At 47.9% G+C, this 12784-nt stretch overlaps 1 protein-coding gene across 3 annotated transcripts in view; it reads left to right on the top strand.

Moving 5' to 3' along the window:
* Positions 1-10: 10 nt before the first annotated feature.
* The window catches only part of eipr1 (EARP complex and GARP complex interacting protein 1), a 45500-nt gene continuing 32726 nt past the window's right edge, over positions 11-12784 (top strand). For 2 of the 3 annotated variants that reach the window (XM_031749708.2, XM_039603529.1), the window contains exons 1-4: positions 11-175; positions 285-368; positions 5781-5913; positions 8710-8866. In XM_031749708.2, coding sequence (XP_031605568.1) covers positions 134-175; positions 285-368; positions 5781-5913; positions 8710-8866 — 416 coding nt within the window. In that variant the 5' untranslated portion in view covers positions 11-133. Of the gene's footprint in view, positions 176-284; positions 369-5780; positions 5914-8709; positions 8867-12784 lie in introns of those variants that run through there. The other variant, XM_039603530.1, reaches the window with a different exon arrangement.

Below are 12784 nucleotides of genomic sequence, written 5' to 3'. Positions count from 1 at the left end.
CGTCGTTGCGCATGCGTTTTAAATCGCGGAAGTGAGGCGCTGTGTTGTGTTTGGAGCAGAAAGGAGCGCAGAGGTGCTTTTTGAGCGAAGCTTTTCATTAAAAGAATCAAACCTCGCAGAGGACGGAGCGCAGATGGAGGACGACGCTCCCGTCATTTACGGGCTCGAGTTTCAGGTGCTGCTGCTTCACTGAGGCTCCATTCATTCCCGTCGAGCTGTCTGACAGCTGTCTCTGCGCTGTAATCCTGTATGTAATCCTTACTCTGTACTTCGTTACTCCGCAGGCTCGAGCTCTTACGGCGCAGACAGCTGAGACCGACGCTGTTCGCTTCCTCGTGGGCACGCAGTCACTCAAGTTTGACAACCAGGTGAGAAGCACCTGTCCACAGGTGACAGAGAGCTCGGGATTAGGCAAAATCACGTAAATACTAAAAACAGGGAGGCGTGGAAACATCACAACAGAAACACTTCAGTAATTTTTAATATTCGTACAGTCCCAAAATATATGGTAGTGATGTACTGCCTCAGAGCCACAGAGCCTCCGTCATCATAGTGCGCCTTTGGAGCTGGGGTAATAAAAACACGGCAAACCTTTTCCAGCAGAGCTCCTTCCACACCGGGATTCCTGCTTTTCCAATGAAATAAACAGATGTGTTGCCATTCTTCCTCTGTGGTCACTGCACCCCTCTTTCTCCCATCTTTCCTTTATGGACTTCATTGAACACTTGTTGAAGTAATGAAGACTTTTGTATACTTGTGAGATTACACCTTTCTTCATTTCTGACTTATAATGATAATGGATTGGATTCATATAGCACTTTTCAAGGCACCCAAAGCGCTTTACAATGCCACTATTCATTCACTCTCACATTCACACACTGGTGGAGGCAGCTACTGCTGTAGCCACAGCTGCCCTGGGGCAGACTGACAGAGGCGAGGCTGCCATATCGCGCCATCGGCCCCTCTGGCCAACACCAGTAGGCGGTAGGGTAAGGTGTCTTGCCCAAGGACACAGCGACCAGGACAGAGAGGATCGAACCGGCGACCTTCCAGTTGCAGATACGCTTCCCAACCCCCTGAGCCATGGTCGCCCCGATATATATTATAAGCCTTTATAAAGGCTTTATAAAGATAAACGGCCTCGCTGTAGTGGTTCTTTGAGTTTTAATATTTTGAGTATAGAAGTTTCTTAACTGAACAGCAGCCAGTATTAAAGGTTCCAGGCAGAAAACTCAGACAGTCTCCAAGAATAAAGACATAAACTGATGGAAAAAACTTGGAGAAATTAATTTTATTCATCACTGAATCACAGCTAAGATTTAAATTTCCTTTCACTTTGTGACTTTAACAGGTTTCCTGCTTACAATGGGCCTTTAAAGCTGATTACACACATAACCATGTAAATAAGGAGTGTGTTTATTTTAGTAAAAACAAAGAAATACACCTTTTAGCCCCTGAGTCATCTCAAGTCCAGACCCCAGCCACCTCCTCCCACTCATCCAGGGGAGCACCGAGGTGTCTGGGTCCGCCTCAGGGCTCCTCAGAGTAGGACATTTATGAAACGGCTCGCCCAGGAGACGTCCTGGTCTCAGTGTGGAGGAGCAGCGGCTCTGCTCCGAGCTCCTGAACTCCTCACCTGATCTCTAAGGGAGGGGCCAGCCGCCCTTCAGAGGAAGCTCCTTTTGCCTGCTTGTATCTGCAGTCTTGTTCCTTTGGTTCCTGCTCTGCTTCTGTCTCCTCCGTGAAGCCCCACCTTACCGTGCAGAGGTGTGTGTGTGTGTGTCCCAGTGTTGTCAGGGTGCTTTTGTCCCCTGTTAGGGTCTCCAGGACACCTGGAAACAATGCTTCTGAACTGTGTCTGTACATAAATATGAGTATTTAAACGTTCATGCAAATGAAGTTTAATGAGGTTTAATGCAGGGGTGTCCAACTCCAGACCTCAAGAGCTACTATCCTGCAGCTCTTCAGCATGCCATCAAGGCTTGATAACAAGCCATTCATTTGATTCAGGTGTTTCGAAACAAGGATGCATCTGAAAGCTGCAGGACTGGAGGTGGACACCCCTGGTTTGATGTGTTTGAAAAGACTCAGCAGGTTTGGATGAATTTTCTGTGCCACGCTGACGAGATGCAGGAAATTAAAGTTCAGTGTTTCTACAGACCTCCAAACCAGGGGTCAAAGTTCAGATATGTAAAGTAATCAGGACCCTCAAGCCTCCATCAGTGTGTTAGCATCCTCAGAGACGCTGTGTTACAGGCAGCTGAAGGCTTTTATTAACATGGTTTATGAGTTTGTAACCATGCTATAGAGTCTATATTCACCTTCAAAGATATTGATGATTAATTATGTGTTCAATGGTTATATTTAGAATTAATATCAGCTCCTCTCCACACGGACTTCTGAACTGTTTCTGTGTGTGTGTGTGTGTGTGTGTGTGTGTGTGTGTGTGTGTGTGTCTGTGTGGTGCAGGAAGAATGAGAGCATGCATGCACATCTTGCAGAGGTCATTACGGAGACAGATGACAGAAACAGTTGGCTCTAAACGGGGGAGAAATAATTAGCTGTGTGAGAGCGAGGGAGAGATTTGTGCCTTGAATAAGCGAGCCTGTTTCCTGGCAGACGTCAGTGTGAAAACAGTCTGGCACCGAGCGCAGACGCGCTGCAGTCCAAGTCTTGTGTAGCGAGGCTAACGCGCAGCTCGTCGGGAACGGTGACAACGCGTCCCGGTCGATCTGCGGGATTTCTTATTGCGTGCCCGAGCGCCGTCCTCCTAAACCTGCTGCAGATTTCAGTCGTTTGTTCAGCAGGCTGTTTGCTTTAAAGGCCGACGGTGAGACGTGTCAGTCCCGATGACATCAGAGGACGGTCAGCTGATTCCAGCTTTACCTTCATACCGTGAACATGTTCCAGGCCCTCCAGCTACACACGGGGGGTGGGTCCAGATTTCTAATTATTTTTCGGGCATCATAACTTCACACATGCAGCAGATCTCCACGTGACATGAAACAAAACTGCGACCAGATCAGTTTTACAGCCACTCCAAGAGTCACAGTCAGACTAAAGCATCACTAAAATCTGGCGTGGCTTCATGAAAGATCAGCTGATTGTGGGGGAAAGACTGATTGGTGTAACCTTGAGTCGGTGATGGCTGCAGTCCTCCAGGTAAAATGCGCCCCCCAAACAAAATCAGACAAACTGCTGTGGAGCCAGGTCATCCAGGTGCACCATGTTTGGCCCACCTGCATTTTAAACTACGTGACCAAACTGTCCACATACTTGTGATGACGTGTTGAAGGACGCCCAGAGTGGCTGCTGACCCGTCTGCATTTGTGATCCTGCTGGTTTTACTGGTGTGTCGTGCTGCAGGGCTGCGGGTCCTGTTCTAAAGTCTAACCAGGCTGCTGGACTTTGTTTCCTGAGTTTCTGTGACTCTAACCCCCCCACCCCGGATAGCCCCGCCCCTTGGGAGGGGGGGGGGGTCATTGAATCGGGAGCGCGGTGGTCGTCAGCACCGGTTCGCTCGGTTTGCTTTGAACTCGCATGAAAAACATTTTTCCGATTGGCATTTGAGCCCCGACAGCTCGTGCTGCAGCCGTAAGCCCGCTGGCCTCTCCACCTCCCATTAAGCGTAATGCGGAGTGGAAATGTCTCCACTCGCCGAGCCCCTCTCAAATCCCTCAGAGACCAGTCGCTGCGGTGACAGATCGGAGGGCGCGCCGGCGTGGCATTTAAGGCCGCTAATGAGATAAAGCGCCCGAGCTTGGCACCTCTCGCCCGCTCGCTGCTCCTCCGCCCTGCTTACTGTCATCAGTGCGGCTAAAGAGCTTTACTGCAGGAGCCCGTGAAGCGGGGGCCACGAGCCAGACTCGTGCGTCCCTCACCCCCTGTATTTTACCAGCTCCTCCTCCTCCTCCTCCTCCTCTTCCTCCCTCCATTGGCACATAATTAAAAGCGCTGGGCCGGTTGCCCGAGCGGCTGAAGGCTGTGAGTCACTCTCCAGGCCTGCAAGAAGGAGGGATAAATCACCTGGGGGAGGAGGGCCGGGACTTCTCTCTCCTCTCACACCTAGGTTCATTGCGGGGGGGGGGCACCCTATTACCGGGCCCTCCAATTACCCTGTCCCGCCGGCCTGAATTTATTTGTACTGCTCCCCCACCGCCATAAAATTATAACTTTGCCTAATAATTTTTTGCTCGTCGCAGTCCAACTCAAGGTTAATAGCCGCCGAGCTGACTTTGAGGAGGCTGAAGGATGCTGCCACTCCTCCTCCACCTCCTCACACCTCCTGCTTTCATCCTCTTGTTCAGCCTGTAAAAGTAGTGCAGGCGAGGGGAGTGGAAGTGCCGGGAAGGAGTTATTGTCCAGCGCAACCCCATTAACGATCCCCCGAGGTGCTGTAAGTGTCTTTCTTATGGGAGAAACCTCCATTAATTGTCTGATCAAACCTTGAGACCCTCACTTTTTTACTGCGGCGCGGGCCCTGAACCGCATTCAATCGAGGACCCTCTCAGAATAGATTTCCATCTAATGAAAGGAGCGCAGCGAGGAGGAGTTTCCATTAACTTCTCCTGGATAAAACTTTGGCTTGTTTGTTGAACTCGTGTGCTGTAAAACACTCAGCGGCGTTTTCAAGTGCGGTCCACCATTACTCCAGCTCACGGCGAAGGCACAGCGACTCGTGAGAGCCTCGCTGGGACGCCGAGTCGGCTGCACTTTTGAAGGACGTTAAACGCAAACTCTTTATGCAAGAATTCACTTCTCATTTCACGGTGAAAAGTGCAGAGTCAGCATCACGTTACACCCCAGAATCAGCTGGTTTCATATATGTACTTTAGCCGCTGCACATTTTACCTTCAAACTATCAATTGTTACATAATTACACACGTGGGTCCAAATTTGGTGTTTTTTAATAGTTTTTCCAGCATTTTTGGTCCATCGTAGCTCCATAAGTACAGGAGACGTCCACGTTACGCCTTCGCGGCTGAAAACATAAAGTCTGTTAAAGTTGGAGCCAAATCAGTTTTACATCCACTCTCAGAGATAAAAATTTCCTGTTGCTGATTCGGTCTGGGTCAGAATCATTTTCCTTAAATGCTTTCTGCTGATAAATGGAAAATGAAACAATATTTTCTTATTTGTTAAGAAGATTTTAAAGGCTTCATTTCATGTCTAAGTAAAGAGAGGCAGATCGGGAAACGGGCCAAAGCCTGTGAAATGAAGCTTTTGTAAGCAGAGCTCGGAGAAACTTTGTGAAGTTTCCTGAGGAAGCTCTGAGAGAGTTTACAGTTCAGGTGCTGAAGATGACGTCACCGGCCTCCTGCAACGTCCACAGTGTCCACGACTCATCAGTGGGTCGACAGTAGAAGCCGGGGTGGCATCTGGCTAAAGAAGAGAAGGATGACACGTGTCATCTTACTTAGCAGAGCTGTGTAAATACGAGCCAACGCCGCTGAGCCCTCATCGGTTGGCTTTCCTTCCCCGACGTCTCCAGCGTGAATCCAACAGCTCCTCTCAGAGTGTCTTAATCGCTGCTTTGAAGGCCAAATCGAGATGAAGATCTTCAGCCGTGTGAAGTTTACGGGGTAAAAAAAGAAAAAACTGAACCAAAGCGACGTCTGCCTTGAAATTACTTTTACTGTCACATTAAAATAAAAGAGGAACTTTCTTCTTCTTCATTCAGAGGAATCAGAGGAGCTTTGAACTGCAGTCGGTGTGAGTGGAGGGAGGTGCACCGGGTGTTTTTCAGCCTCATCCTCAGCACATCTCTGCTTTTCTTTCAGATCCACATCATTGACTTTGATGATGAGAATAACATCATTAATAAGAACGTCCTTCTGCACCAAGCTGGGGAGATATGGCACATCGGCGCCAGTCCTGCAGATAAGGCTGTGCTTACCACCTGCTATAACAAAAGTGAGTCCCACTGTTTACTTCTGTCTGTGGCTCCATTCGCTGCCTCTTTATGTTCCTCTTTTTTCTGTGTGCATATATTACATCCTCCTCCTCTTTTTATTTCCACTTCTTATGTCTAATGACCCTGTGCAGCCGCTCTGTCCTCACAGGGCTAACGTCAGCAGCTGCGTTATAAATCAGACTCTGATAGAATCGATACTAATCTGTGAACACGACGAGCCACGTGAGTCTCGCTGTGGCAGGATGAAGGTCACGCAAACGTCTTGTGTGCAGATTGTACGAATTCTTTTTGTTGAACTTTATTTACAGAGAGTCTGCTCCCACGGGCGTGCCGGTAACCGAGCGGGTAAAATGAAAGGAGCCGAGCGGGCCTCGGCTCTTGTGACGGGGAATGCTGTTTTATTTAAAGGGTGCGAGTTTCCACTCTGACGCACATCTGTAAGAGTCTGGGAGACCGACTGCTGCAGATTCCCGTTCCTGCACGATGTAGCAGCTGCTCAGCAGGTCTCAGTTTTACTGCTCGCGTTTTCCAGGAGCGGCGACGCAGAAACCCGAGATCACCCAATCAGAATCTGTCACCACAGGACGCGCCATCTAATCTTCCTGAATAATCAATAATAAAGATGAATAATGTTTGAGTATTTTATCCATAACCTATAAGACTGAATGACTCGTTCACTTTATTGCATTTAGTAGAAGCTTATATGAGGAAAACGGCTGATAAACGAAGCATCTTTGGCGTGAATCAGAAAAATCTGTGCTCAGAAAGACAAAAACCTGAAGTAGAAAATGAATATTCTCCACAAACCCGACAACAAACGGAAGGAAGGATGTAGCAGACGTGTCAGTCAGCACGACACAGCGGGTGAAACCTACTGAGCCAGCTAACCATAAAGTGTCTGCTTTAAACTGAAAACAGGACGGACAAAGATGCCCTCAATAAAAGGTCGTACAGGCGTAAACCATCGCAGTGAGCGCTGCCGTCGCTCTAAAAGGCTTTTTTACACACTGAGCAAGTTAAACTACACAAAATTCAGAATTTTTCAGATTCAAATTTGTCGTTAGGTCTACGCACACGGAAAGCGAAAATGTACCATGAATAAACTGGAGTGGACGAGAATCAGTGGCGAGCTGATCCTGATGTTTCTGAACGACAAAAAGGAAGAAATGCAGATTCTGGTTCGTCTTCTCAGGAACGGGCACAGCAGGGAGGAGTCGCTGGTTCAATCCCAGAGTCGTGCATGCTTCAGGATGTCAGCAGGTCAGTCGGGAATCACTCCAGAGAGCCGGCTGACCCGTAGCCGTGTGTCTGAGGCCAAACAAGTTGCATGTTTCAGTCCCACTGAGCGTTTTGGAGTTGTGAGCGCACTTGTTGCCAAATGCAGTGCTCTAATTGGTCAGATCTGTTTATTCACATGCAAAAAATCAGAAAAACTGAACTTGAGCTGAAACAGTCGATGCGGTAAATTTGTCCTGAGACACGACGTCGTCGCTGTGAGTCCCCAAAATATTTTTAATACATGAGTTGTGAGCCTTGTAATAAGCACTATAATAAATATAATGGGACCCACAGCTAAGAGTGCATGAATCCAGCAGGTGTTTTTGTAACACAGGTGTCGCCCCCTGGTGGCCGTTAACTTCCGGACACTACATCGATCTTTTAGGCTGTTTTTGTTTGTTGCATTGATCCGGATGTTGTGTTTGAGTCTCCCCGAGACGTTCGCCTGGATAAATAAAAGCTTTTAATAAAGCGAGACTGGTGGAGTTTAAGCCCCTCCGGAGGATAGAAGGCGTAGAGGAGACAGCCGTGTCAGGTGGGACTCGGGGCGGATTGCTCTGGGACTGGGTGTAGTCTCCACACTCCCCCCTCCATCTCCGTCTGTCTGTCAGCTGAGTTCTGCACGCTCGAGTTCACAGGATGACAGCCACGGTGGACGGCCCACCACGCGCCGCTGCCCACACAGACACCCGCGCAACACAAATATATAGAAGTACAACAGGCAGCACACTGCAGCACATTAATGCAGGGCTTGCACAGAGCCTCGGCGTTTGCTCGGCCACTTAGTCCAAGCGCGGGCTTGTCTAAAACCACTCAGGAAGTCTGCGGACTCGTGTCGCCATGCTTTTAATTTGACAAATAGGCCCGACGCCTGCCCACGCGCTGCCAATACGTACACCAAAAAGAAATGAGTCTTTCTCTCCCCGTGCTCTCCACCCGCAAAGTTTTAGTCCAATTACTGTATGACTGTACTCTACTCTACATTTACTGCTCTGGTTCCAATTAGCAGCTCCAGCCCTGGCGTGGATGTGCCAAAATAACTCGTTTATTATGTGGATTAGGAAGAGAGTGTAGTCACATTAGTGCCTGTACATCTCACGCACACACTAACAAAGCTTATCCTTATGCTGCAGTCACTGTTTTAACCTGCTTAAGAAGCCACTGGGGATCGTGGAAGGTTTCATTTATTAAGCAGTGATTCAGCTTGAAACTGGTTGACAATGAGGAAAAATAGAAATTCAAAAAAACAAACATTAGCAGTGCTTAGAGGTGGACTACTTTATCCACCTAGAATGTACTCTATGCACTATGTTTGTCATGCAACACTTTTTATTCCCAGAGTTTTACCAAAGTTAAAAGTTTGGCAAAATGTCTTAAAATGTCCTGATTTAGATGTCGGGGACTCGGACCGCTGTCCCCACAGTATAAGTAAAACAAGAACACCCTCCTCCCTAACACTGTGTGTGTGTGTGTGTGTGTGTGTGTGTGTGTGTGTGTGTGTGTGTGTGTGCGCGCAGCCAGCGACAGCAGGGTGGTGTCCTGCGCAGCTGTGTGGCGGATGCCCTCTGACTGGGAGACAGGAAGCCACGAGTCACCTGACGAATCCGCCCACAACCCCCAAACCCTGGAGCTGCTCTGTCACCTAGACGACAGCACCCACGGCAACGCTGCCTGGTAGGTGTTGCCGGGGAACCGCTCAGAGTCGCGGCACAAATGATGCAAGAGCTCCTTTGATCCGCAGTAATGTGTTCGACTGCTTATTAGAAGACGGGTTGTTAATAATAGACTCCAGGACGACCTGCAGCTCACAGAGTCAAATAAACGACAAAAACCAGATTTCAAAGCTTTTCTCTCAATACAAAATATCTTCAGCAAACTTTAGTATCAAACAAGACACTTGTGAGCAATTTATGACCAAAACTCTGCACGGAGCACAACGCAGGCTTTCTAATGAAGGAGGAGGCCGACTTTGAAACAGAGCGGCTGCAGGCGGCTCTCAGGCCTACCTGTCCACATATTTAAAAGCAGCCTGATAACTTTTAAACAGTCCAGGCTAAGATCAGGCTAAGATCAACCAGGCCCCTAACCCTGCTGGGTTAGGGGCCTGGTACACAAAGGCCCCTAACACAAACCCTGCTGGGTTAGGGGCCTGGCCTGACATGAAGCTGAGGCTCAATAAAGCTAACACTGGCATGTTAGCACCAAGGTGCAACCTCTGCAGCTGAACAGAGAAGCTCCAAAAGCTGCAGTTCCTCTAACGTCCAGCAGAGGCAGCAGTGAGTCAGTCTCCATAAATAAACATGTTTACAGGACAATACACAAACTGTTTGGGCTCTGAGGATGATTTAAACAGCTGCTGATGAGATGAGGCTTTATGAGGTTTGTGGATGTTTGCTTGTTTTGTTGGGTTTTGTGGATCTGAACACATTTAAACATGCTGTAGACCAGCGGGCTGCAACCCCCAGACCGGTAACGGCCCGTGAGTCGTTTGGTACCGGGCCGCAAGAGTTGAGGAGGACGCTGCTAATAAAGTTACACAATCACACAATGAATTCGCATTTGTTATTATATTTACAAAATGCCACAGTTTTTGTCTTAGTTGTATCATTTTATTTTGTTGTGTTTATCCGCGACACCTTAAAGGCCGGTCCATGAAAATATTGTGTGACATTGAACCGGTCCGTGGCACAAAAACGAGCTGTTTCGCACTCTGGCATTGACCCCGTGTTGAGCCTGCAGCCTGTGCTGTCGATCTGTACTGCCACCAGAGGGCGCTGTCACAAATAGCTGGTCTGTGGGCCTCTCTCATTCGGGCTTGTGCTGTTGTTGTTCCTGTAAAGCTCCTCGTGCTTCGATCGTAGATGTTTTTTGACGCTTCTCGTCATCAGTTCATTTATCCAACCAATCAGCATTCAGCAAAGCGTCATTGGGAGTGCATGCTACCATGAAACCCGTCACGCCTCTCATGTGGACTGCATGCGACCACGAGGTGATGGTTGGTTTGTAGGTGAGGGACGAGCTGTGCTCTTTAAACTGTGACACGGTGTGAAGCGTGTCAGTGACATCACAGAGCGTGTTGTTCAGAGTGCCGCGTGTAAACCCGGACGTTTGCTCTGCCCTCGTCAGACACGAACAACCTGCAGGTGGTTTTTGGCGCGGTGCGTCCATTTGATGCTGAAAAATTCAGCATCTACGGCACTGAAGACATGACACTGATCCCGCCCACACGCTCCTGTATACGGGAGCCTTTGTTTCCTTTCTGGCTCCGACTGCCGACTGGCCCCCGTCACAGGTGGAAGAGTGAGTCGTGCACCAACCCGAGGGTTAGAGGACCAATTCCACGCTCCTCCTGCCTGTTAGAAAGTCCTTAATTACAGATTAAAATGCTGTGTGTGTGTGTGTGTGTGTGTGTGTGTGACTGAGACTTGTAGCAGAAAGAATTTCGAATGCCCGCCTGAGCGGCGCCATGTGAGTCCCGGTCCATTTCATTTCACTCAAGTTGTAGTCACGGCCCGATCCTTTTGTCTTACTGTCAGAGCTCCTCGCCATAACTCAGAGCCCCACGAGAGCCAAAATCAATGCCCCCCACCCCCACCCCCGCCTTTACTCCACTCTTCATTGTCCGCCTCATGATTGCGATCATTTTTAGAGGCACCAATCAGTTAGTGTGATGCATACTGTAGCAGGTGTCTGCGAGGGAGAGATAAAGATGGAGGAGGTGAAGAAAACAGAAAGATGGAGGGTAGCTCAAGAAACGAGACGAGACCAAAGAGATTGAATTTGTGCAATTGTGTGTGTGTGTGTGTGTGTGTGTGTGTCAGAGGGCAGGTCAAGCAAGGCTGCTGGGTAGAGATTGATGTCTCTGAGCTCCACCATCTTAACACCCCGAGAGCTGTAACCCTCACAAGGGCACCAAACTGTGTGTGTGTGTGTGTGTGTGTGTGTGTGTGTGTGTTGTGGAGTCTGGATTCAATGCTGTGAAGCCTGTAGCCTATGCTGTGCACTATTGGCTTCTCTAGATGGATGGATTTGGTCTGTTGCCCACCTCCTCCATCTCTCTGCTACACACACACACACACCTACCTACCTTATCTAGTGTGGACTGTCATTCTGCACTGGTCAAGAGGGGACCAGTATTTCCAGTTTTTTTTTAAAGAAAAAAAAATGTAAAAAGGAAAATTTATTTTAGATTTTTTTAAAAAAAAACATACAATATAACTGCAAATACCAAAAAACCCCCAAATGGAACGCAACCGTGACCCATGTTTGCCCATCAGTCATCCACACATTGTGTTACAGCGCCACCTGCCAGTAGTCCTTCTGTGATGTGAAGCTGTCAGAGAGCTCAGTGGAAAGCTCTCCTTCCTTCAGGCTAGGAAGGTTGCTGCTGCTGCTAGCACTGCTAATATTAGCAACAGTGTGCTATGCAATGTGACATCTTGTATGTGCGTGGTGTTGTTCATTGCATCAGCGACATGTAACAGCAGAACCTGCAGGAGGGCTCATTTTGACCCCGTCCTGCTAAAACAGCTGCAGTAATTGCAAAGACGTCATTTCTTGAAGAAGTTGTTTTGAACTTTTTTGTAATTTTAAGGACATTTTGACAAAACGAGTATGTGGGATTAATTTTTATGGCTCTTTATTAGTTTTATAAATGATGTGGATGATTGTCACTGATCAAAAAGGTCAGATCACATTAGCAGGGCTGAAACCATCTGATGGACGGCCTGCCCACTGCTCCACCATCGCACTCCCCACTCTGCCACGGTGAGCCTCTGCTTGTGTTGGTAAATAGACTGTAGTCAACAGAAGTTACGATTTGGCTATATATCAATTATGTAGATCAGTAAATATTGTAATGTATCTTTTTGACCATTTAAAATATCTTTATAGAAAATTACGTGTTGCTGTAATTTCTGCTGCCCTCTTGACAAATAAAGAATATATGAAAGTAATTTAGATAAAAACTGATTGCAGCTTGTGGCAGGATTGTTCTCTGTGGATCATCCATGAGATATGTTTGATAAGTCATTTACAACAGTTTAAATACAGGAAGTCACTGTTAGCCACGCCCTGTACAGCCCCGCGGCAATTATTAATCCTTTATCTAACTGTACATTTAGTTATCAATCACAGCTGCGCCTCATTTACCAAAATGATTTTTTTTTTATAAATCATTTAATCATCATTTAAAGCAGGACCAACACAGGACTAGAAAAATGTCCTCACTTTGCCCCTCGGTCCTGTATCTGTGGATTTGTAATGACACAGCAGTCCACTGTTAGATAGCAGCGCAAGTATACACACACACACACACACAGTGATAATACTGGCAGCTTGCACCACCCGTGCATGTTTGTGTGTGCAAGAAGACAAAGAGTAAAGACATCTGAGTTCTTATGAGGCTTTTGTCTGTTTTGTGTGTTTGTTCACCTGCTTGTGTGTCCACTGTAGCGTGTCCGCATCCTTCATGTGTGCGTTTTCCGGTTGCCGGCGAGTCCCTCCACTCCCGGCAACAATAACACTTTTTTCCTCCCCAAATCCCCTCATTGTTTGGGTGGGCAAACATTCGAGCCTCTGCCCGTCGTGAAG

This window comes from Oreochromis aureus, linkage group 19 (genome assembly GCF_013358895.1).
Source record: "Oreochromis aureus strain Israel breed Guangdong linkage group 19, ZZ_aureus, whole genome shotgun sequence".
NCBI classification, from domain to species: domain Eukaryota; kingdom Metazoa; phylum Chordata; class Actinopteri; order Cichliformes; family Cichlidae; genus Oreochromis; species Oreochromis aureus.
The sequence above is the reverse complement of the archived record's forward strand: the minus strand, read 5'-3'. Positions and strand labels throughout refer to the sequence as shown.